Raw genomic sequence first — 26,525 nt, 5'->3', positions numbered from 1 at the left:
ATGTGGCAGGAGCACTTACCAGTGCAGCTCCAGGTCCTCCTCTTCTAGTTCTTCCTTCCCAAGCCACTCTCTGACACCTTGCCAACACAACTAGCTGAGGCAGTCACCTGGCCTTTCTGGGGGCTGATACTAGCATTAGGGACTGCCTGTAGTGCAGGACCATCACCATCTTCTCTTCCTCCAGTCTAGGAAAAAAAATAATCAGGCTGCTCACACAGAAAACCACATCACAAAGGACTGTGGGCTCTGTTCCCCTGTTCTGTGAAACTCATTGATTGAAGTTGCCAGATTTCTGTGTGCCACCCTTGGTAGAGTAGCAGCTAATTCTACAGGATGCAGTTAATGGGTCTTACTGTGCTTTAGTAAACAGATGGCTCATGAGTGCATTTTCAGCTCTGTTAGCCATCTCCAAGTTATTATTGTACCTAAGTTTTAAGTGTTCCTACCTAAGATCATGTATCACATTGTGGTCACAGCAGAGATTGGTATAAAGAACACTGCTCCAAGCCTCGCTCCAGCTGGGAGCAGTCTGAAGTGATACCTACCCCAGGTTGCGATCCTTCAGCAGCAGAGGTTTAAAGTATGTGTCATGTTTGGGATTAATGCTCTGCACTTGAGTAGAGAGAGGTCTGTAAAAAAAATATAGAAATATCAGGTGTGCAGTATATTTCTGCCCTCCTTTGCCTGTGCTTAATCCCTGTTCACGTAAGGATATATGTATGTTAAGTGGGTATGATTATTGCTGGCAGTTCACTCTGGGTTAGCAAATCCCAAGTCTTGGTAAAAAAAGGATGAAGGGGATAGGATCCGGTATTAATAGATCTCAGAGAGTGTGCTGAGAAGAGCACGTAACACGTAATCTAGTGATAAAAAGAGGAAAATATATTTCAGGAACAATGAGGAATACGGTGCTGAGTTTATCTGCTCTTGGGAGACCTGTCAGCATTGGTGGGGCTTGGGTCACAGCTGGGGAAAGAATCGGGCCAAGGTGGATTAGAAGCACCGTATCAAGTCCTCACATGGACACAGGCAGTTACAGAGTTTGTGAGAAAATCTATTCATCTTTTCCCAGCTGATCATCTCCTATATAATTGCAGCTTTAGTTTAATAAATTCTGCGGACTGAGATTGTTTTCCTTCATAGTATGCTCACTCCATCTACTGGGCATTTGTCATATTCACACTGGATAGTCATCATTCCAGTTAAATGAGCAACATTTAGATGACATCCAATATAAAGTTCAACAAATTCAGCATAAAAATCCTTCTCAGATGAAAAAAGAAAGCCTTGCAATACATTTCATATATGAATATTCTGTGTCTGAATATGAAAGGAGAGATTAACATCTTTTGTCAGGCTGCTATACAGACACACTTCTGGGCCTGTATGTCCTTCCTCAGATAAACTCTTTACTTCACCTAACATTTGAAAATATGACTCTGCAATGAAACGCCTCTCTGGTAGTTGAGCACTGAACTTTTAAAAAGCAGTTTTGTAATTTTCAGCAATTGTTATAAATTATGACAAGACTCAAATAATATCCTTTATTGTCTTAGTATTCGCACAGTGGAGAAATAAATGGCTTGCTAGAACGGGTATCATTAAATGGCGCTCACTGCTGTACCATTACCTCATTACGCATGCAGCTGGTGCTTATTCTGTGCCTCTTCTGATCGGAGTTTTGTGGTGGTTCCTTTTCACGCTGCCTATCTCATCTGTGCAGCACGTACAGCTGTCATGTTAGTGAATAGCCCATGAACAACCTGGACATACAAACGTACTATGTGAGCTGGGTTTTGCTTGCACAGGGTATCAGGAAGATGCAGAGACTGGGCTGCTGCAGAAGACTGTTTTCTTTTTGTACTCTGTATAGATTAATTAGTGCCAAGCCTCAAGTTGTGCTTCATGGAGTACTAGGAAGTTTTAGTTAGAGAGCAGCACTTCTGCATACATCAGTGTTAATTTTGCAAAATTCCTCTTGCACTAATGATGTAAATATTCTTCACACCTCTTGAAAGTTACTGATGTAGTTTCATTGCATATTTATAAAAGGAATCTAAAATTTGAACTGAAAAATGAGAAAAAAATATTGTGCATACACATGAAAAAAAGATGAATTATGTGTGATGGGGAGGTGAAAATAAAGTGACCTATCAGCCACCTCCTGAAAATCATTACACTACACTTCTTTTAAAATGATGGTATTTAAATACAAGTGGTCCTCTCGTATCACATCATTATCTTGTTTCCTAGATTATTAAAAGTCTGTGTATTACCAGTTGTATTTTTACTGCTGATAATGTACCAGTTCTCAGTCTAGATCCCTGAGCTGAGACACTTTCTCTGAGAAGTGTATCTATCTACCCCATCCCTAGCCTAACACAATTTTATCTAAAAATACAGTAATACTAGGTAAAAAGTTAATAAAACAGACAGTTTTTTCTTTCTTCCTTGCCTTTGTTTATATTTATTTAAACTGTCTGGAGAAAAAAAATATATAGGGTTTAGAGTAAAACAGGAGCGAGATGAGGAGAAGCATTGTTTAATAGGTTGCATTAAGGCATTTACACCGAATAAACAGTTATTTGCTTTGTACTGTTCTATCCTTTATGTTTTGCTACACAGTGGGCAGTGGCAATAAAACTGATTGTGAAGCTACTGAAGTTTCACATCTGATGCACTGCAGCTTAGCTAAGACACTGCAGAATCTGTAACAGCTGAATAAACTGAACCAGTATGGTTTCCACCTTTTTTTTTCCCCTTCAGTTTACATAGTAAAGGAAGTATAGGGCTCTTGCTTACAAGAAGATCTGGATGCGTCACGCTTTATTTAATAATATTACAGCTGTCACCACGTTCAAGGGATATAGCAGGCTAAACAATCCTGGCTGAATAGAATCGTATTTACTTAGTGGTACTGCTCAGCTTTAAACTTGCCAGCCTGATCTGCCATAGCTCCACTGGCTGGAGACAAGTCTTAAGGCTGCTTTGAGTCAGCCACTTGCAAATACAAGAGCCATGTAAACTTGTGCTTTAAGTACAGTATATTTCTTTACATCTGTGCTCTGTCTGTAGCTTGACAGGATCTGTGATGCTAGGCAGAGCCACTTGGGCTCTGTGTCTGTCTTTCTATAATACCTCATTAAAATAGTTAGTGCTCACAAAAAAAGAAGCTGACTCCCTTCCCTGGAGAGGGATCACATTTTTGAATGAAGAGATGAGACTCCTTCCTATGTCTGAGGATGTTAGAAAGAAAAAATTCACTGATGGTATTAAAAGCGCTTTGAGAGCCACACAATGTAAGGTGCTCTGGGTAGATATGCAAGCCATTATCTTTTCCTTTATGCCAGTGGGCAAGAGGTCACATTTCCATTTGCTCTGAAAGCTTGTATTGCAGCTGGCTATACTGTCTCTATATTTTCTTTTATACTGTGAAAAATATATTTACAGGGTTTCTTTTGGCACATTCTGCTTTTTGTCCTTTCAGATTACAGCATACAATCCCCAACAGCAAGGAACAAACTGTTATTCTGACAGTGAGTTGAATTGAGCAGCTCTCTATGAAAGGGATGATCTATGTAGTACAGCTTATCTTGTCAGCTATATGATTAGAAGATAGACTACCTGCAAAACATACATTGTATGTGACCAAAATTCAAGATGCAATTCTGTTAAGGGTCCAGATGGTGCCTCTATCCATATAAGTCCATCAGAAATAGTTTATGAACCACAGTAGGTAAAACTCAGCCACTAGTGATAGAGTGGTGGAAGGTAAAAGTCTCACTGCATGAGAAAATCTTTTTTCAGAAGGCTGAGAAAAGACTTTTATAAACAAAGAATAACTATGTGTTTTCACTCCCCATATCAGACAACCTGAACTTTGAGTAAGAAGTTTTTTATAGTATTGTTTTGTATAGTATATATATATATTTTTTTTTTTTTTTTTTTGTATAGTATTGTATAGTATTTTTTATAGTATTGTTATTTATGAGGAGGAATTTAATGGTAACTGCTGGTGTCATACAGAAGAGATTCTGGCCAACCACAGCCAATGTTTCAGCTTCAATATATTCTAGCTTGGCCATCGCCCCACATACTGTGTTTCTGAATTAGATTACAAACTCAATGGGACACAAGCCACATGTTATCATACTTGTATTTAGCGCTGAGCAAACTACCAGATCTCAGCAAATAATAATTCTTGGCATATGATTCTAACCAGTGAGAATAACCACAGAAACAGCCACTGCTGGATGCTGTAGCACTCACCTCTCTTCCTCCAAGAACAGTTTTTTCTCAGTACACAAAAGGTAGATCTCAGCACTGCTAGGCTCTGCTCAGTTCCAGAGACTCAAGCTGTACATTAGCTGCCTTCTACCCTGCATGAGCTTAGTCTTCTAAAATAATTTACCAGCAATTTCTATCTGATATACAACTGTCTATTCTGTCAGGGAGGGCCTTGTCAGAGCACAGATCTTACTGCTTAGGAAGAAGAATTCTTTCAAAATCCCCACACTGGATTGAGATTTTTCTTTCTGCCTGTACACCACACATGTTGCAACCTCAGAATAATTTTGTCTGCTGCTGAGGAATGTAACTCTTCTTGTAGAATTATTGCCTTATTATAGGGCATGTAAAAAATCAAAACTTGTGCCTAGTTCTTTACTGGTACCTGCAGCTGCCAGTTGAAACAGTGGCCTGGCTTGCCGCCTTCATCCTAAGCTCCCTATGGCCAGCAGCACCATAAAACATGGAGAAAAGCACTGGCTCTGGAGAGCAGAGTGCCCTTTTCCAACCTGCAGAGGCACAGGAAACAAGCTGTCATACTTCGCTATGCTGAGGACAGTCTGTAAAAACAAAAACACAACAGAATTTGCACATTTCAGAAACTTATAAAATTATTTGGGTGGAAGAGACCTTTACAGATCATCCAGTCCAACGCCCCTGCCACGGGCAGGTTGCTCAGAGCCCAGTCCAGCCTGGCCTTGAGCACTGCCAGGGGTGGGGCAGCCACAGCTTCTCTGGACAGCTGTTCCAGTGCCTCACCTCCCTCTTCAGAAAATATGTCCTCCTTAAATCTCTGAGACAGGTCTGTCCTTATGTCTTTGTAACCCTTTTCACAGATCACCAGCTTTCAACACACAATGTCTGTGTGGCATCATCATTCAGCCTAAAACTAGTGTTTGTGCAGACTTAAAGATTAAGCTTTATGTCAGTCTTTTTCATGTATGTGAAAAATTTGCTGTTGTAGATTAATCTTTTCTGTAGCCCTTTTTATATTTCTCATTATTCAGAGAGAATAACGTGGCAGTTTGCAGAAAGGGTCCATGTGGCAGAGTTGGAAATATTTAAAAATCACCTTCTTCTCCTATCCTGACAGTACATAAAACTTCTATCACCCCCTAACTCCACTTTTGTGTGGCTGCTACCTGCATCACTGTGTTAGGTATTTATATGTTCTCAGCCCTTGAGAATGAAAATAATAATTTACAGAATTTTTGAAAGAAAGCAAACCTACATTTAAAAACTCACAGAATTGCTTAATACTTTCACAAGTATCTTCTGGAATCCATACAGTGTTCATCACTCGTTATTACATATTAAAACCTAGTAACTGCTACATTATGGCATTTCTAAACTGTAATAAACTTTGGTTTCTCTTGGCAGATTTGCAGCTTGATGCGAGGTGGAATAGCTGAGAGGGGAGGGGTAAGAGTAGGACATCGGATTATTGAGATCAATGGACAAAGTGTTGTTGCTACTGCTCATGAGAAGATAGTGCAAGCATTGTCTAATTCAGTGGGAGAGGTAAGAAAACTGATACTTCATCAAGAAATTAAGTGCTGAAATAATACGTTTCAGCTAAAAAGAGTGTCTTAACATAGTATTAAACCCACCTCAGTAAACTGGAGTTGAGCACTAATAACAAATAATTAGCAGAAGATTTTTTTAACAATTAGATGCACATTCTCTGCATTTTTCCTCTCATTTTCAAGAGTTCCTGGCATGATTCTGAACCTTCAACTTGGTGTTTGAATTAAACCAGTCATTTAAGGGAAGAAATTGCTCAAGCATGTTAACTATGAAAAGGTCTCTTGGCTTATCACTATAGAGCATCTGCCATAGAAATAAATTAAAATTCAAAGAGCTCAGAGATATAAAGTTACATGTATTTTATTAATTTCATTTCTACTCATTTCCAACGTACCTTGGGGATAAGTTAAGACATTTTTCTCCAGTACTTCTAGAGAAATCAGCAATCAATGAACAAGATGCTCCAGTATATCAAAATCCCTACTGAATTTAGTGTTAGTATCATAGATAACCCTGGTCAGACCTTGCACTAAACTCAAAGATAACTTGTTTTCCTGTGGTAAATGATATTTGAAAAATAAGGCAGGTATGTGCACCTTGGCAGGAACAAAGCTGTAGATTTCAACAGAACCTCTGTACCTTTATGGTACCTCTTCGTAGCATAACATCTCCCTAAACATAAGAGGACAGGATGAAACATTTTTATTCAGCATGGTATCAAGGCAGCGTATGGCTGCTGAGGGTCTGTCTCATCAGCAAGTTGTTACCTTCCTTCCCCTTGTGTTGTCTCATAGGTTCTTACAGCTGTTACTACAGTTCTGATACAACTCATTAGCTGATACCTTCAGTTCCGCTATTGTGTCAAATCCCTCCAACACTTAATCACAGTACTCCCTGTAGAAAGAACTTAAACATACTAGCCATGAGTGAACCCATTCCACCAGACCCTTGACTGGCATTTAAATATCAGGTGATAAAGTCCAAGTTTTATATTCAGAGGATTATACTCCAATTAGGAGAAAACATGTATGAAGTAACACTCCCTCAGGGAAGATAGAAGAAAAATCCAAGTTCAGTTAGTACCAGAATTTTCAGGGAGGTTGTGCTGCTTCTTTTGTACGGGCTGTAATTTAAGTTGTGGTGTTAATATGGAAGTAAAGTGTTTAGGTATCTTTTTAAGCTATATGTCATTGTCATGAAAAAACAAACAAACCAACCACAGACAAAGCTAAGAGAGCGAAACAGCTTGTCAGACCCTAGAACTTTGAATTAGAAACTTCGGTAATGTTCACATCCATAGAAACCAGGATAATAAATGAACTTATACCACAAGGAGAGACAGATTCGGCCTTATGGATTATTTTAAACTAGTCACAATTCTGTTAATTTCTGTGTAAATCAATTGACAGATTCACATGAAGACTATGCCAGCGGCCATGTTCAGGCTTCTAACTGGGCAAGAGACACCCCTATACATCTAGCACACGACTCCCTTGCAGCAAAATAACTACATGATTTCATCATGGACGAAACCCTCAGAGCTGAAGATGAGCATTTGTATTTTGTATGAATTAAAGGCTTTGAAGCTGACCTGAGGACTCTGAAACAAGGAACAGACAGGTGTATCTGCCTTTTCTCTTCTTCCTTTTTATTTCTTGCCAAAAAGTGATGAGAAGGATGGTCAAGGACAATAATCATTAACAAAAATATTTGTAAAACATTTAAGTATTTTGCAGCATCTTCTAAACTCTTTTCTCATAAAACTTAAAGCATATTTATTTGTAACCCTTATGTGGAGTGATGTATGTATGTCTGTTTTGTTTGATAACACGGTGAATGTGAATATTTGGTGAATGAGACTGCAGGAAATGGCAAAGAGAAGCAATTAGAGAAAGTTATGACAGCCTCAAGTTTTAAAAAAGAAATCCCAGTCCCATACAATGGTTCAATACTGATGGCTTTGCGTAATTTTCAAACTGGTGCCGAACAGATGGTATTTCAGTGGAAAGGAACATGTGCAGTTAAACACTTTTAGATTCTAATGTAAAGAAAACCACTGTAGTACTTAGTATTGTTATGACAAGTGTAACCTCTTTGGCAAGGTGTGAACATAAACATGTAACAAGTGTTTCATATGCTAAATAAAGAATAATTGCCACAAGATTAAAATCAAAATATTTATTTAGATACATATTTATTTTAATGTTTGTGATTTTTATGATTTGACAGAGTTATTTCATGGATAACTTATTGCACAGGTCGTGTAATGTATGTGCTGGGCTGGGGATTTTTTCTTTAGTTTTTACATATTACATTTTTGTTTATATTAGCTCAAAATGGGAAAACCATGCTTACCTGTTTCTGTCTTTTATAAAGCATTCTTATTCCTAAGGCAATGTGTTCTGAATGTAAATTGTTTTGACAGATAACCTAGCACCATCAGCATTATTAGAATGTGTGTAGATAAAAACCCTAGTAGTAAAGTTGTATTCCTTATGAGATAAATGTTAATTGGTGTAACTTTTTGTCTAGTTTTTTTTGGCCAAGGCCTTGAGGAAAATACACTGTGACTTAAGAAGCCTTACCATGCAGTAACTAAAGAGCTTTAGATGACTGTACTTCAAGGAGTAGTGTGTTGCATGCAACTGACCTTAGGAAAGAATTAACCTACTATCACTAATAAATCTGAAATAATAAGGAAGCTTGCTTATTTTGTTTGTTGTGTAAGTTTATATAATTAAAAAAAATCCAAGTAGAAGATCATTTAATTCTTCATCTAAGTGCAGTTGCAAAGGTCACAGATTATTTTTTTAAAAAGGAATTAATCTCTTGAATTAGGAATTTGTGTATCATTAGTATCTTGAGAGTAGATGGCTTCGATTAGCATACCTGGTTGCCACTGGATGTCACCGTAACTACACATCAAGACAGAAGCATGCTATAATTAAAATACATTCAAGTGGATGATTCTGTAAAATGTTAGCTACTCACTTCAATTACATTCCTTTGTGACCTTTTCACAGGATGTCTGCCCAGCTCAGAGTGACACAAATGAAACCAGTATTTGATTAAAACTCCAATGGAAACTAATGCTACTGACAAGCACTGCTGCAAAAAAATTAAAACGCTGAAACGTCAACCTGTGGTAGGTTCTTCATGAGAACCTTTTGTTTAAGGCCTTTCCAATTCCTCTGAGAGAGCCAGGATGAAGCTTGTACTGGAAGACGTTGCTGGCAGACCTGCGTTTCTGGTGGTAATCCAATCAGTGCCAGGGATATTTATTATTTTGTTTTATAATAAATGCAGCAGAACCACAAGGACATGTTTCAGTAATACAATTATCAAAACTACTAATTGGAGTAAGAATCTGTTTGAAAAAACGTTCAGGGCTCTGCTAGATAAAAATTCATTTAACTTCCTGTCAGTTAGAGTTGGTAAAAACTTTGTGAAATATGCTGTTTGGAAATGCAGAATTTCAAAGAATTCTTCCCTAATGCATCGTTTGGTCACAATTTGCAAAGTACTTAAACAGCTGTTTTCAGTAGCATACACTACTCCATTCATAAACTCATGAGCATTCAGAACAAAGCAAAAATAAAACACACTGCAGCCTTTACCATAATTTAGAAGGACAACGTATTTGGGGGAAGGGAGGGAGCCGTTTTAATGGGACAGATCAGTTAGCCTGGTGTCTTTCAGATGCTGGAAAAATGGAGTAGAAGCAGCACTGTATGTGTGTATAAATCACCTTCACATTTCTATCTAAATCAATTGTTAAAAAACAAAGTCCGGAAATACTTTTTATTAAAACACTGATCATAGTTAAAACACTTTGAGGTACATTAAATAAATACAACTTCTAAGTTGTACAGCTGGTCTCTGGTGGTTTTGTAATGGTTTTCAAGAAATGCTAGGCAGCATCAGTAGCATTTCTAGAAGAACAGTGAAGCAAACGCATTTCTGGTTGGGAAAACATTTGTTATGACTTTACTAATAAATCAGTTAAAATTTTGCAAAAATCAGGGCTGAAATTTACATTCAGAAAAACAAGTGTTCTCCTCCTGCTGTTGGAAAAAAGTGGAATTCCAAAGGAAGACACTTTTTCCTTTTTAAGTCATCCGCTAGTATTTCTCCCAGTCCTGGTTTCTTCCTTAATTCTCTCTGCTGGAATCACATACCTGTGAATATTATCAAAGGATGGTCTCCCGGCAAACTCCAACACAACTGTGAGGCCTGTCCCGCTCTAAACTGCGAGTGATACGGGACCTACGTAAGAAGGCAACTGGAGAGCTCAGAGCACCACAGCTCTGAAGGTGCAGATCTTCTTGAAGTCGCTTTCTAGAGGTATTCACATTCTGCTGGGAACTTGTAATTACCTGTTTAAAAGAGCAGGAATGGAGAAAGAAGAATGGGGAAAACAGGGTAAGAGATGTTTTCATTTAAAAGGTTCAGTGCCTGAGTGTTATTTCATTTTGGTTTTCTAATGCTGGAGCTCTCCCAGAGGAGCCATCCAGAGACCTGCCCACTTCTCCTGTGCTCTCCACTGGCTACAGGAAGGCACAGTCAGGCCTGGAAGGCAGCAGCCTTCATCTGTACTAGAGAAGTGACTCGGCAAAGGCACAAACAACTATTTGTTTCTGCCTATAGGAATGAAAATGCAACCTGTGGAAAAGGCAGCAGCTCTGCCTGATAATTGACAAATACAAGTGTCGAGCAAATCCAACTCATCTGCTTCTTCTAGGAGAAAGAGATGCTGCAGTAGCTTTGCTGAGGGCAGAAGAGAACTAAAACCTTGCAAGCCTGGTAAACAAGCATTTTGTTATTAACAGAACCTGAATTATACAACTATTTTACCAAATATAATGTGATGACTTACGTAGATTTCTGGGATGCCCTGGACTTTCACTAATTAATAATGGTTTATTGTCTGAAAAAATCACTACTAAAATTATTTATTTAATGTGAAAAAAGCCATATGTCTCCCTGGATCCAAGAAATCCACACAAGATAAAAATTGGGCCATTGGTTTCTGGTTTTATGATCTACAAAAACACTTAGGATTTTTTACACTGTTTTGTTTTGTGAGAAACTATGTTTTTTTCATTTAAAGAAAATTGTTTTCACGTTTCTAACCTTGAAGATTTAATGACCTATAGATTTTGTAAAGCAATAAAAATGTTAAAATTTAATTCTATACAGACACTCTCTTACGTATGTCATGCCAGTGCCGCTTTTCTATCCATGTGCCCCACAGAGGTAACTGAGAACAACTACTTCATAGCAAAAACAATCTTGCAGCAAGCTTTATTAAATGCTGGATGTTTCCTGCTACACATCAAGCTATCTCACATGCAGTTGAGGTGTTATGACATCCTATTTTAATACTTAGCCAGTTTCCCTCATTTAGGGATCAGCAGACTAATACCACAGAAATTATACTATTGCAGAAGGGGAGGAAGCAGCCCCCAGGCACGTATCCTTAATCATCTGTCCAGCTCTGTGGAAACCCTACAGCAACCCAAATGTGGTTAGTCTGTGCTAAGGGCATTCTGCTTTTCAAGTCTGACAACATAAAAAGAACTTCATTTCTATAGCTACCATTCTGGTAACAATACTAGCAAGAGGCGATTCACCACCTTTCTTCCTGCAAAGAAGATTTATTATTAAACACGCATTAGATAATAAAAGTTGCTACCACTACTAATAACCTTTTTTTATAGGATTCTTTCCAAGCATTGTGTTTTATTTTCACTCAAGCTGAGAAGACGCATTCTTTCTTCATTTGGAAAAGTCTATTTCTCAATTATTTTTCTTAAAAATAGCAAGGGTCATTTTCACTCTTCTAGCCAGTAGTACAGTTAACAGCACTGTTCTGTTGTCTGTCTACCCATTCTTTTCAGCTAGTAGCTTATGCTGCACAAATACATCTGCCTGAAACAAACAACAGATCCAAATCAGGTCTGTGCAGCACCAGATATAAACACAAATTCATGCAGGGAACAGTCAGAGGTGCAGAAGGACACTGGAAATAAGAGAGGACGAGTATCAGTGTGTAAATACCTGTCCCCTATACATCTCCGAGGATATTACTGGGTCCGACTGAAGAATATTAAATGCATTTATTAGTGCTTCAGTGTAAAATGCATTGCTGCCCAATAAATATTAGTTATTTCTTACTAAAGTCATGTTACTATGAAATAACTTTTGTAGGAATTGTCTTAAAAAAGTATTTACAGTACTTGAAATCGTAAAAACATTTAAATAAGGTATGTGTCTATCACGGCTGAACACCACTTTAGAACATAAATGGCCTACCTGCTCTATAATATTGGCACTGAAGATGGCTTCTTCCATGTGTCTCTCATCAGATTTTATTACTGATCGAATGCTGTTCACTACGTGACGTACTTCTGGAGGGAGATTACAGTTTGAATGTTCCAAAAATTTTGCCACTAAAATTTTTGTGTCTTTATAGGCCTTAAGGTCCACTAAAGAGTGTGGTCGCTCTTTTGAGATTGAGTGCAAAGCCTTTGGCTTTAAGTGTAGATTAATTTTCCTTGTATCCCTCTGTTTTCCAGTCGGTAGGAAACTGCTCAAAGAATGCTGACAAGCAGAGGCAGCCATATGAGAACCAGAAACAGGAACTAAAAAAGGGGGGGAAGAATATCTTTAAAGTAATAGTTAAAAAAAAAAAAAAAAAAAAGAAAAAGAAAAAAGAGAACAAAAAAAAAGGCAAAACAAATATTGTCACAAGTTTTTACTTTGTCATAAAATGTCTGTTTTGTGTGAAGAATAACAAAAACATGCAATCAAGGAAACACTGCAAAACGGGTAATTTTAATTAGAAGTCAAGAGTAAGACTTTTTTTGCATGACCAAGCAGGACTGCATTTAGCAGGAGTGGGTGGGTAATAAAGTACTTAATGAATCACAGACATTTTTGTTATCTTTACTTTTAGGGACTTCAGCTGACATTAATGACAATGGGAAACACCAGCTACTTGGTATTATTACACGAGCAACTTGTAATGTTTTAGGCCCAGTTCCCCGTACCCCCTCCCCCACTTAAAGGATAAAGTTCTCCCTACTTCTAGGCCTCAAAAATTTTAATCAGTGAATAACACAAGAGAGATTTGTGAGAAATACAGAGAAAGCAAAACTGCTAAACTAAAGCAGCATTTATTTTAATTCACAGCATTTATTGTCACTCAGAGGCTGGTTCCATCAGCAGTGTACATTATATATGTATGCTGGCAGTGATCTTTCTGCCCAAAATTTTCTAGAGCTTGTTTCTCTATGAAAAGCTGTTTATTTTTGAAACAAAAGAATTAAACCCACATGATCCTCCACTAGAAAACTGATACTCACCTGTTTCTAATGTAGCTGGTGATAATCCTGCGTCTTGACGCTGGCTACGTACGGGAGTCCAGGCACAATTATCACCTTTAACCAAACAGAAAGACAGAGCCCAATCAACCCCTGCTATCCTCCTCTGCCCAAGGCAAGGAAAAATACACTGGAATCTTTTCTTATCTCTTTTACAGAATGAGACTACTCAGAAGAAATACTACTTTCATGATGCCCATTCGTAAAGAGAAGCTACTATACACAGAAATGTCCTGTAAGCTGTTAAATGAATATAAATATAAAGATATATCCTGTTTGATGGACTCCTCTCTTATACAGCTATCAAATCCTAAATATTTCAGGCCTAAGCCCTGAAGCTACAGAAGGCTCCCTGCTCAGAGAGACCTTAGACCTTCCTCTATTTCCCTGGCAGACAAAGTTTCACTTAGGAAATGAGAAAACCAAGAAAGAGGAAGCCCTTATATTTCTATAAAACCAGCATTTTATTCAATATTTCTACTTCCTTTTTTAACAGATTCTCATTCTTTGCAGGACAAATGCTATCCACCACTGAATAAATTAATGGGTAGGAGACCACTACGGTTACTGATGACGCAAATCAATAACCAGCAGTTACAGAGCATCTACAAACAACTCTGGATGTAGTCGCCTTCTGCAGACAGTGTTTGGGGATGCCAGCACAAGAGTCAATGTTGATGAGATCACATTATACAGTAATTACCACTGCAGTCTTTTGATTTAAAGCTTGTAACACTCAAGATGGAATAAACCCTTCCATTTATAATACAGCTGTTCACATCTGTTTCTAAGACTGAAAACTATTTCGAACTTCTAAGTAGATTAGAAGAGGTTTTTCTTCCATATCTTCAGGGAAAGTTTATAATGAAAAGCTGGTATAATCCTCTCTGGTAAAGTGAATAATTAAATGAAGGAAAAGAAACATAAGATGCTACAAACATAGAAATCTGTAAGAAATTAAGAGAGACAGCTTCTATTCTGTCTTTAATTTGTTTTATTATGCTGAATTACTGCAGCACATGAATCATGGCATGCTTATTAAGAGGAGACACTTCAGAGGTTCTGTCTTCTCATCCATTATTATACTGCTTAATGTACTTGTGTCACAGTCAAAACTACCACTAGACATTATCCTGAATTATGTGGAGCACAAGACACTACAGAATCACTCAGGCACTTAACTGATATAGCCATACAGTCTATTGTATTTGGTTTAAAATTAACAAACATCAGTGTCAGAAGCTGATTTTGTCCTCCTTTGCTACAACAAACTTTACAGGGAAAAGGCAGAAAAATATGCAAACTACTCATGTGTAAGTCATTTCTCTTTTAAGAGGGAACTGTTTCTCACAGAGATTATATGTAAACCCACCATACTTAAATTGTCCAGGGTCTACACTGTGACCTTATAGGCACCTATTAAACTAAAATTTATAATTTCTCCACTAGGAATGACAGATATTTCAAAACAAATAAACAAGCCCACTTGCAGTATTAAAGGATTAATGAGAGTATAATTTACTGTACATACCATAAAGATCCCTTCATGTCAAGATGTGCCTGAAGCACATGAATTGTGTTTTATTAACCTAAGAGTCCATGGTTTTATGCCCACATTACAATTCCCAGATTACTAATCTATTAGATCTCATTGCTGTTTTGTAACTACACTGTTGCACATGTGCAACAGCTCTGTGTCAAATAATTTATGTTCCAAACCACATGCAGTGCAATCACAGTAACGTTCAGGACTCATTTAACAAAACTCTGCACAGTGTATTTCAAGGTTACGCTTCTAAATCTCTTCGCATTGACTTGTATAGGGAGGTTAATCAGAAGATAAAGATCTTTTTTAAAGTAGAAAAACTTGGTCCAAAGGCAAAACCAAAGCTCACCAATGTAGTCACTTTATTTTCCCATGCATGAATGTGCCTGAAGCTCCCTCACCCCTCACTTCTCCAAAATCCACAGTATCTCTCTTACATGAGTGATTAGTATTAACGACACATAGTTACAGCATTATCTTTCTTATGGTCAGTCTATCTGACCAGTTCTACTCCAGGACAATTTAAAAAAAATAAGTGTACGTTATTGGAAAAAACCCCAAAAGCTTTTTCTTCTGGGTTGGTTAGTGATGGAGCTCAAGTCAGTTCCATTTATCTTTGCCTATCATCCAACTCTGTGCATGTATTTTAAAATTCTGCAGTGAAACCTGTATACCAATAGCCAGTCATGAAAAATCTAGACCAAATGCCTTTTTAAACTTCTTAAGAACCTCAGCTGTGTGTCACAGCTTGGGAAAAATAAGCGTCAGGGCTGCTACAAAGAGCCAGTACCTGTTATCAGAATTGTGCTGCTTCTAACATACGTATGATTTCCCAATGAACCTCAACAAAAAGTAGAGGAACGGGAAGTGATGTGAAGTTGTGAAAACCTTCACAGTGTAAAATTTTGCAAACGGTAGTTCACCAGACATAAATGAAAGAAATACACAGATCTAGACTCAAGTGCTTCTCTTAACGATTCCATTTAAAAATCTTCTGTAAGTAGCAAAAGAATGGCAAACTAGGCCAGCACAAATACCTTCCCTCTTCCTCCCCACCCGCCATGTGCGGATATGTATCTCTAGAACCATCACTGCTGTGTTGTTACAATCTTTGCTACACAGTTACATCTCAAGCATGTTCAACCTGCCTCCCTCAACTCACACAGGGCTAACAACTTGGAAATTAGTCAAAATAATTCCCATGACGCCACTTCTCCAGAAATGATGATGGATGTATTCAGGACGTGCTAAAAATGCAGGCAGACCATCTTTTCTACCAGTCATCCCAGCAGCCAGCTAGAACACGCAGCTGTGGCTGCCTACAGTAATCTATCTCTCGAACACTACTCAAAGAACACATGGAGTGCAAGACGGAACGCTTGCAGAGCATGATCCAGAAGGGCTGTTCTTCTTGTCTTGGGCACAGTAGAAAGGATTCAGAAATTCCTACTTACTGTCTGCACAGCAGCTTCATAGCACGCATATCCTAGCAGAGTAAATTTCATACAATAAATGCAGACTTCTAGATTTAAAGATTCACTTTTCCTGGACAGGAGGTTGAGGCTAGATCTCTAAGGGTAAAAGACATTCAATTATTGAGCCAAGTATGAGGTCTCCGAAATTCATAGAAACAGAATATACATCTAAAAAGAGTAATAGAACCAACTCATCATCTTCCTAAATGAAGCCAGTTTTTTAAGCATTTTGTCTGCTTTTCTTCTGAGCTGGTCAAATCATTCTTCCTCTAAACCCCTCAGACAGCCCAGTGAAAGCAGCTCTAACAGCATTATCTATGACATCTTACCGAGCTTTTAATCTTTACTTTCAAACCACTTCTCCAGGTTACCCCCTTGAACCCCTTTAACGAGCTTACATCCTTTTGTAAAACCTGTACTTTTCAAATGGTTTGGATAGTTCTACACTCCTGCTATTGTTTGACTGAGCCATCCTCTACTAAATCAAACATTTCTACTAACAGATTTTTATGAAGATACACTGTTCAGCTAATGTCATCTCCTCTTTTCTTCCCTACTTGTCTAAAAGGAGATTCATAGTAAAAGATGCTTATGCATGACAGTCAAAAGCTTTCCTCTTCATTTATTATCTTGTCATGTGCCTCATCTTTCATTTCTTTGTCTTTTAAAACTTTTCAATGTACACTCCAACTTGCCACTGCAGTCACACTCCAACTGCCTCTAACATGCACCAATACTGTCAATGTCAGCGTCACCTTCAGGAAACACAACCTGCTGTATGATGAGTGTGACAGCTCAGTTAATCATTTCCTAAATAGACCGCAGATACCACTCACCTTCTTAGTTTAGCTTCTCAGTATAAAGGTAATAGAGAGATGGAAGCACCTACTCAAGAGATAGCTTTCTGAGCACTATAGAAAGGCTGGTACAATTTAGAAAAGCCAAAATTAATTTCATTATGTCACTCTTCCCATTTCCATTTTCTTAGAAATTTTCAAATTTACCCTTCACATGTAAGTCAATCCTCATTCAACTGTTTCACATAATTTTCCAGCAGCACCAATTGCTGCATGAATCACATACCACTCCTTTGTTCTAGGCTCCATCATCTTTTTGGCACTACGCTTACCTTCCGTATAAGATGAACATGATACAGGGTCACTAGTCGATCGGACTATATTTGAAATTCGGTATTTTGTAATGTGATGCTGCTGGACAGCACTCTCATGGCCGCTCGCATATGATGAAGTATTTGTGGGCCCAAAACAGGGAGAGGTCTGGGAAGGGACAGGAGGCTGGCTGAAGTCCACACAGCAGGTTTTCTTTTGCTTCCAAGGCGATGTGGCATTGCTTTCTCTAACAGAATTCTGCAGTTCTCTTTCTGAGGGGCTAAAATTCTCCAAGGAACAGTCCAAGGGTGTGCCATGGGCACAGTTCTTTTCTTGTCCTTGAGACCTGTCTGTGGAGGCTCGGCTGTGGGAGCCATCATCCTCATCAGGAAAACCCTCAGAGCGAGTTCTGTGGAACCTGAAGCAGGTGCTGTAATCCAGAGTGCGGCAGCTCTGGTCCACAGCTCCTTTGGGGCTTGTACAATAAGGAGAAAGCTCTGCAGAATGGAGAGATCCTTGAACTTCCAGTGAACAAAGATCTTCAGAGGAGCAGCTACGGTCTGGGATATCAACAGCCTCAGAGACCATCAAGGAGGTGCTCTCAACAGAAACTGCAAAACAAGAGATTCAGATGAAAACAAAGACTTCTTGCCCCTCTCCCATTCCCCTCCGACCCTGTTTTCAACATACTGATTTAAATTTAGTAATTGGCAACTACATCAATAATTACTCAAAAGCTTTCAGTTGACAGAATGCCAAAGCAAAAAAGACTGAAGTAATTTACTTGTTTCTAATGTCCTTCAGCAAAGACATTTTGTGCTGTACTTGAGTACTTTCTTTAACTAACAAGCATGCTTGAGCACTGATATCAAAGCACTATCTGTAACTACACTGGGACAGAACAGCTCTTTCACTACTTTCTCTGGTAACCAGTGACAGATTGCCTGTGGTAGAAGTAAAATTTTACACAAGTGCTGAAAAAACATGGCTCAGATAATTTCTAAACCTACCACTACAGTCAATATTAGCTTTGCACCTAACACTTCCCAATCAATCATTTCATATATCTAAGTTCTCTACAAATGAGAATTGACCATCATGTAACATCTCCGGCACACAAAATATGTGATGCTAACACTTCAGATAGAAGCCAAACATTCTGTGCAAAGTCCTATCATCTTTGAAGCCCTTTGGATACAAACTGAGATGGTTATCACTTCCTCTGTCATGTCTACAAATATATATTAAGGATGAAAATGGCACCTTGTATAAAAATAAGTACTTGGCTCTGCATTATTCCCAGAGTCATGACAAAAATAAAACTAGATAATCCACTCACTTTTCCCATATCAGACTGGAATTCTTTGAAATCCTACATCTAAAATAAAAATATTTACAAAACGCAAACCACATAATTCTATTCAGCTCAGCCACCTCTGATGCCCTTTTTTGCACAACAGCTGTTGCAACCATATTGATGAGACAAATGTATTTTAACTGTTTTGTTCAGGAATAGGAAAATAGGATCTTTTAGTGAATTAGAGAATGCTTGTTAAGTGCTTCCATGTTTTGGGTCTAGGAAGCAGAAAGCTTTCTACAGGATAGGGAAATCAACTATCAAAATTAAAACTGAATATTCATGAGATTGGATTTTATGAAGGACATTTTCTTCTTACATAATATGAATCACAACTGATTTCTTTTGGGGCTTCCTGGAAATACATTTGTAACACTTCCAAGACAACCATAACATTGCCAAAAAGGACATAATAAACAATAATGGAAATATAACTATACATCTACATTATGCTAAAAATACATAATATGCACTTATTGTCTGTTAGGTGCAAGGCTGCAGTGGTTTATTGAACCATTTATATTTGTTATGAGTCCCCATTTTTTACCTAGTTAGATGATTCTTTGCAACATATTCTCTTGACTCAAGCTTTGAAACATCTATAAAGATCTTACGGATAAATGAGAGCATCCAGTTTGTGCCTGTCTTCAGAGCACAGATCTTCACTGTCCAAACCGTCTCTGGTTTGATTCCATTTAATTGATAACTAGAGTGTAGGTGGTTGTACCATTTACTACCTGGACTTAAGGGCCTTAAACTGTATTTACAGCTTCTAACTATCCTACTCTTCCACTGCCATGGTCTTTCTGGTACTACAGACAGCAGCAGGAGGGGCCTGATGCAGATCAGAAGCAATCACTGCTCAAAAGACATGGAATGGTGAACCTGACTGATTTTAAATGAATAAAACATGTCTGAGCACCTCCCTAGTTCTCTTTCATGTACGCACAGCACAATATGCAATGTCAAAACTCTGGCTTGAGAGCTGGTCCAGTATTTCCCAATGGTCAAACCTCTATTACCACCTTAAAAATCAAACTTTTAAATGTGGATGCCATCAAGCCCAAAAGTACTTACAAACGTTGGGAACTAGCTGTGTAGACACAGCCCTTGTTAACAGCAGCACTTTAAAACTAGTCACCTTCAGGTGAAAAAAAAGGGTGACCACTAGTGGCTCTGGAAACCAAAATCTTTCACAGAACAGATACTGTGTGTGTGGGAACAGATGCTCCTCACTAATCTGTTAGGCTGTCAGTCACATTCTGCGTGCTGGGCGAGAGAAGACTGCTTCTGGTTCTTGGACCATTCTGCCAGTAAGTGTACTGAGAACACCTGTCAGTCTGTTCATTAATACAATACAAATATGATGTAGTAAAACTATTTAATCAAAGTTTTACTGAAATAATTGCTTCACAAAAACTGCTCGACAGCTCATGCTCCCATGAGGCAGTAATGTTTAAAAAGCCTTCTATATCACCAGACACAGCAAGGAGGCCTGTTCTAGTAACTTTTAAACTTTAAACAAACATGTTGCGTGCTGCTATTCATCTGCTTGCAGTCATAACATCTGTGCTCCAGGCAGCAAGCTTCCAGTTGAGGCTTCTGGAAGCCATGCAGGAGCCAATCCCATGGAGAAGGCATAGGGACTGTCAGGAAGGTACCCACAGCTCCTGACACTGAGAAACAAACTGCCAGTTATACACGACTCTTCAAAGAACCATGACAGTTGCCATCTCTGCCTTGGAGGCTTTTACAAAGCATGCTTTGCTGAGCAAAACTCTCCACTGCATTTCCAGCCACATCAGTTTATGACTCTGAAAAGGTTCTTCTTGCCATGAACAATCTGAGGGCAAATCCATTCTCCACTGAGAGGGCAGAACGAAAAGTCCACTAAAAAATCCCACTATATCTTTCTCAAGCAGCCAAACACAATGCTATGATCACCTTGTGTGCTGAAGTCCAGAGTCATGTTGTTCCTCTCACCCAAGCTTGATTCAGATACTTGCTGATCAGCAGCAGTGACCTAAATGAAAATTGTTTAATGAAACAGTGTGTAAATCTATAATTTACCAAAACAAACGCCTGACAATGTGAAATAACTATGATACAAGCTGCTGTTCAGATTGAGAGCTATTTAAAGAGATAGCATTTTCAATGTCTTTGGGTCAGGGAAAAAAGCAGGCCAATGGAACATGCTTAAAGCAATTTTCCATTTTTCCAGAACGTACAAGCTAAATTCATCTTGATTTCACAGGCAAGTGGGGCTGCAGGCCCCTCTGCTGTGCTTAAAACTAATGGTTTTATTACAAGCACCCCCTTTTTCTCCTTTCTGCATTTTCCATTCTATGCTTTTCCCCACCGCATTATGTCACCCTGAAATAGAATAGAAAACAACAGAAACCATAAAAACAAGAGCAGGACTTTCCTTTGGTTGTTTGCTCAGATCTTGACACCTAATGTATTTTTAGTCCCTATCCCATCACAGCCACTCACCCAGGTGGCCACTGCAGGGTGCGCTCCAGCCTCTCAGAGCTTGCTGGAGGGAGATGATACCAGGACTCACCTTCTTTCTGAAAGTGTTGATCTAAGTGGGTAACTTCACTTTTGAGAATTGTGTGAACAAGATACAGAATCACTCCTGCTGGAAAGACTTGATCCATAAACACCTGAAATTTAGGAAATTTTCTTTCTACTGATTTTAATAGACTTTCGATTGGACCTTGTTGCCAATCTCATTAGGTTTTTAGCAGTTCCTTCAGATCATTATCATTTAAAAAAATGGTTCCAACAAATAGCTGGTAACGATAAAAATACAAAAAGAAAAGTTGAAAGGAATGAGATGGATACCATCTCTATCAGAAAGCATTGTAACTGCTTCTGTCTGTAGGGCCACAATTAACTAGTAAAAGCTTATTACGGTTGGTACAGAGTTTAGAAAAAAACATCAGTCACCTCTGAAAACCTTTTTGTCAAGAGCTTAATTTGTATCTCACCTTCTGAAAAATTCAATGTGACACTATTACTCTGAAGCTATTAAGGAAAAAGCTTCCAGTGCTCATGCCAGTGTGGATTAGTACACACACATATATGCGCAACGTACTGTGCTCACTAAGGGTTTTCTTTCTTTCTCTTTCTTTCTCTCTTTCTTTCTCTCTCTCTCTCTCTCTATCTATCTATCACTTACTATGATCAAGTGATCAGGAAACTTTTTTTGATACAAATTTAGTTTTTAAAAGTGACATTTTTAGTCTAAGGGTTAGCAAATACAACTCTAAATAAAGAAGAGTACCAGAAATACTTTAATGCAGCAATAGATGTGTAGAAGATTGGAAGCAAAGGTGAAATCACTCATATTTTTAAACACTTTGCTTGGAAATTTCTTAAAGGAACTTCCTTTATTGAAGCAAACAAACCCTAACAATATCACAAACAGATGGAACAAATTTACACACACAGAAATTGCTTCTTGAGACCAAATGGAAGACTCTATACAACATCCCCCACATACAGAAAAGCATTCATCATCTTTAATGTTCATCTCTTAAGGGCCTCATTGATGACTAGCATCCTTAACAGTGGGAAATTGAGAGATTTCAGTGTTTTGGGCATGCAGAAGAAATCAGGAATGTAATTTGAATTTTGGTTTCTTCTATGTTTTTCAGTATTTAGCTGTATTTTGCAAAACATAAACCATTTAAATTTAATTGATCAATGTGTTATATTTTCCTTTTCCTTCCCTTGTTCTTTGCCCATTCACAAGAAAAATTGCTGAATGTGTTTTATATACATTTGGTATTGATCAACTTTCTTTCTTGGGGGAAGGAGAACTGTGGGTTTAATTGTAGGAGGTAATACTGACAATTTTTAGTCAGGTCAGAGTTTTGATTCACAGAGGGATGGCACACGGTTTCATACAGGTTCCTGTACAGGCAGGGTAACAAAACCTTATTGACTTGCACATCCTCAGACAACAAAGATGGTAAAGACAGTCACTAAGCTATCAATAAGAAAATGAAAGAAAAACCAGGCTTTTCACAAGCCTGCACAGCCTATAGATGAGTAAACCTTAAAGAACAGTCACTGGCATAAAATTACCCAGAACCCTGATCTGTTTGTCCTTGTTTTTTCTATATCCTAGTCAATACTTTGCCTGGAAACCATTTTTTTTTTTTTTTCCATAGCCATAAAATGGGAATTCCTAATCAGTACAGATGACAACAGCAATTTTTATTTAGATGCAACCACTTAAATTAGTACTGACATTTGTTGTCCATGAAATAGAGTCTAATTTGATACAATTTAATAAAGTTCGAAGGACCTCAATCCATTTAAAACCAAACCAAACCTACTGCTTGATGCTCTGTAAGAGGTTTTATTAATACAATGATGACATTATTACATAATGGTTCCCAGAAGCACTTCTGTAGCTAAATCTCTGCCAGGACTTCCAGTGCAATGTCTGCCTTTGAGGGACTTATAAATCTAGCTGTGTTGGTTCATACTGTACTGTAGCTTCGTGCCTATTATTTGGGAGCATTTGCATCATGTAAGAATTCAGGACTGCATTTTGTTTCTCTTGTAGACTCAAACTGTCTTAGACTTTAGCTCCATTTCTCCATTTACAGATCGACTGGGACACTGACTACAAAAATGTTAGGGCTTTTGTTGTTGAGAAAAGTACATGGCTACAAAGTCACTGTGTAGGCTTTAGTTAGCATTGCCAATGTACTTCACTTCTGATAGTCAGCACTTGTTATTTTGCTCCTAGAAGCTCTCTGATCCAGCAACTATTAGGCATATATAAACTCACTCCTGGTAAGAAACTATATAATTATGATCATTTAGAAATTAAAAATTACCGCTCATTTTAATTTGTGATTAGAACAAACACTTCTGGAACGCAGGTGGCTAGAGATGAAGAGGCAAGGCCCTGACACTGACCGCAGATGTCAAAAAATAACAGTCAATACATCTCCTTATTAAAGCCCATGTTCTTCTTGCAAGACAATGACGTTGCACCTTTAAATTATGTATTTTTATACTATATTTTTGTTATACACTGGTGTTATTGTGCTGCTGAATGTCAATGCTCATGCAAAGTGTAATCCGAGTTACAAGAGTGCTCAAAGTGATTTTGTGCTCTAAATATAAATAGACACTTTTCTAAACCTTAATACCACATCTAAATTCTTATCCTTCTCTTTTTCCCCAAACCATGTGTAATTCATATTGCTTCTGCCATTTATTTTTTTAATCACTGAAAAATATCAACTCCTCTGGAGCTTGCAGGTTCCTCTCAGTTACTATAAAGGAAGAAGGATGGAACTTGGATAAAAAATGTTTTAAAAGGAGGTGGCCTTGGAAACTCCAGTTTTGCTGTTCAGAAAAGAACTTCACTCGCAAGCAGTTTCTACTGATTCATTTCACCATAGCCAAGTAAATCAAAGGTAGTACAATGTTTGGCCTGTTTATTGTGGCAGGTAGTGGAGGGTATGATACAAGGCAAGGATTAGAAGAGCTGTCAGAAGCTGCTTTGTCAGTCACAGAAGCTGCAAAATCAGGCATATCTTGGAGTTTTTTAATTGCATTTTTGTCAGGGACTATGCATCATAACGTTGTTTTTTTGTCAGACACTTGTCTTATTTATCATCTTAATAATCTTCATATGTATAATAGTTAAAATCAATGTAATTTCTTTAGTTTTGTGGTTTCCCTTGATGTGAAAAAAATCACTAGCAAACTCGTCAATGTCATTTAGGGGAAATGCAAAGTACTCCCCTTTGTAACGTGGGTGCAATTTAGCAACCTGAACACCCATATTTCCACAGTGCGCTATCAACAACTGATAGGCAATTTCTAGAATGCTTGACTCCTTGAGTTTTTACTGAAACCCAGAAGAAATTAGAGTTTCTAAAAGCAATTCTAAGTATTTTCCCATTTGTGACAGCTGATTCAATTATCACAAATCACTTCAAGCAAAACTTTGCTCAAATTAGCTTTGGCTGTATATACATTACAATTCTAGTTTCAGTTGAGTTGACACAGTATAGTAGAAAATAAGGCAAGAAAGCATAATGTAAATATTTGTCTGAAGTATACTGGATCCTTTCCCAAAGCTGAGAATAAAGGTGTTGTGCACTCTCACGAGTAACTGTTTCTGCCATATAACAGCATCAGCTATCAAAAGCTGTAACAGCCAAAAGCATAAGTGATGGAGAACTACTTATTGCCATTTCATAGGAAGAACACATCCCTATCCTTTTATGATTCAAATCTTTGCTCCTTATGGTTTCTTACCAGCTGATGTAACACTGCAGCAGCAATCAGTTTCTTGCACTTTGGTGCCTTATAGCAGCCCCCTCCTAGAGGCTGTATCTTACAATTACTAAAGCATAAATTTGGCACAGAGTTCAAGGCCTCCTGACACGACTGGAGCATACTGTTATAAGAACCTGTACTATTACCAGATGCTCCCAGTAGTTTTCCAGGACATGATCTGAAATCTGATCTACACAAGGCACCAAAACTGTGTACTTTTAACTTTGTTAATGTGAGGCTATTTACAGAGATTTTTGTTAGGAATTTTCAAGTACATGTTCTACCTGCCCATAGAGTTTAAAATGGGAATTCGTAATTATCTTGGCTCAGATCACACACAGAGCAAACTCAAATGTCCCATGAACTCTATGCTATATACACACATAAATACACATATAGAAGTTATTAAAATTATACGTCTCAAGACACACAGTTATATTTTTTCTTATTAAACCTATACTGTCGTAATAAACTCCAACAAAAAGTAGTATATTAAAGTGAGGCAAATCCACCATCATCAGCAGTTGGAATAAAAATATTTTACAACTGTAGGGGGTTTTAAGAAAATAAACCTGCTTCCTAGTTCCTTATTACCTACAGAAATTAAGAAATGCAATCTCATTTTAAAACTTCATTATCCTGTTCAAATAAGGAAAACCACTGTGCTTTGACAATTCCAATCCATTCTTTCAGGTTTTTGGTTACTGACAGTCCAGTATCATACAACTTTTCTAATGGATGGTAACAGCTGAAATATTACTACTCACATAAGCATTTGCCCAAAGATGCACAAGAACATAAGAAGAATACATATTAAGTAGAATTTATTAGGTTAACCCATTTTAAAGAGAATGGTTTAAAACATGTCTTTAGAAGATATAAATATTTTCTAACAGTTGTTCCTGCAAACTACAATTAACTCCTAATTTATTTTAGATCACTAAATTTATCTAAAATTGTTTTGTCTCAGGAAAATGTGAAGGCTGTGTAAAGACTATGTAAAGAATCTCCTTGGCTTTCCTTACCTGACTGGCAGGCATCTCTCCAATCACTGCCTCATAAGGAGGGGGCAGCTCAGCTGGATACAGCATTCCTGGGCTGTTAATGGTTACTTCATATAAAGCACTGAATGTGGAATGAGGAAAATCCAAATGGAGACCTCTGTTTACAAACACAAACAAACAAACTTAATTATTAAGAAATTGCATTGGATTTATTTGGTAAACTATCACCTACAGTGATGTAGAGTGTCCTCCGAATTCAAAGCCAATGTGCTACAAGAAGAAATGTAACACATAACCAAAAGGAAGCCCACATTCACAGAGTAGCTTTAAAAATTGTATTTTATTTTGGATGCCAGCCATCTCTACCCGCCTGTTTTGCAGTCATTAATGTACTTCACTGCTCCACAATAATACACATCAATTGCAATGATGTCCTTAGAAAATGAAATCTCATATTCACGGCAAGTGTACAATGTTGACAACTGTGAAAGGATTACCTATAAGCTGATCTCTGCTT

General features: G+C 37.9%; 2 protein-coding genes across 7 annotated transcripts in view; one reads left to right on the top strand and one right to left on the bottom strand.

Moving 5' to 3' along the window:
• Window positions 1-7,355, top strand: part of APBA2 (amyloid beta precursor protein binding family A member 2) — a 97,407-nt gene extending 90,052 nt beyond the window's left edge. For all 3 annotated transcript variants that reach the window (XM_082060831.1, XM_082060832.1, XM_082060830.1), the window contains 2 exons: window positions 5,668-5,808; window positions 7,224-7,355. In XM_082060831.1, coding sequence (XP_081916957.1) covers window positions 5,668-5,808; window positions 7,224-7,295 — 213 coding nt within the window. In that variant the 3' untranslated portion in view covers window positions 7,296-7,355. The remainder of the gene's footprint in view (window positions 1-5,667; window positions 5,809-7,223) is intronic.
• Window positions 1-26,525, bottom strand: part of ENTREP2 (endosomal transmembrane epsin interactor 2) — a 124,897-nt gene that overhangs the window by 6,307 nt on the left and 92,065 nt on the right. For 2 of the 4 annotated variants that reach the window (XM_082060836.1, XM_082060833.1), the window contains exons 7-12: window positions 26,030-26,165; window positions 20,631-20,709; window positions 17,350-17,940; window positions 13,182-13,256; window positions 12,130-12,458; window positions 7,338-10,190 (exon numbers count right to left, since the gene is read on the bottom strand). In XM_082060836.1, coding sequence (XP_081916962.1) covers window positions 10,005-10,190; window positions 12,130-12,458; window positions 13,182-13,256; window positions 17,350-17,940; window positions 20,631-20,709; window positions 26,030-26,165 — 1,396 coding nt within the window. In that variant the 3' untranslated portion in view covers window positions 7,338-10,004. Of the gene's footprint in view, window positions 1-7,337; window positions 10,191-12,129; window positions 12,459-13,181; window positions 13,257-17,349; window positions 17,941-20,630; window positions 20,710-26,029; window positions 26,166-26,525 lie in introns of those variants that run through there. The other 2 variants (XM_082060834.1, XM_082060835.1) reach the window with 2 other exon arrangements.

Source organism: Streptopelia decaocto (genome assembly GCF_964273445.1).
Source record: "Streptopelia decaocto genome assembly, chromosome: 9".
NCBI classification, from domain to species: domain Eukaryota; kingdom Metazoa; phylum Chordata; class Aves; order Columbiformes; family Columbidae; genus Streptopelia; species Streptopelia decaocto.
Note: the sequence above shows the minus strand (reverse complement) of the source record. Positions and strands in the feature narration are given on the sequence as shown.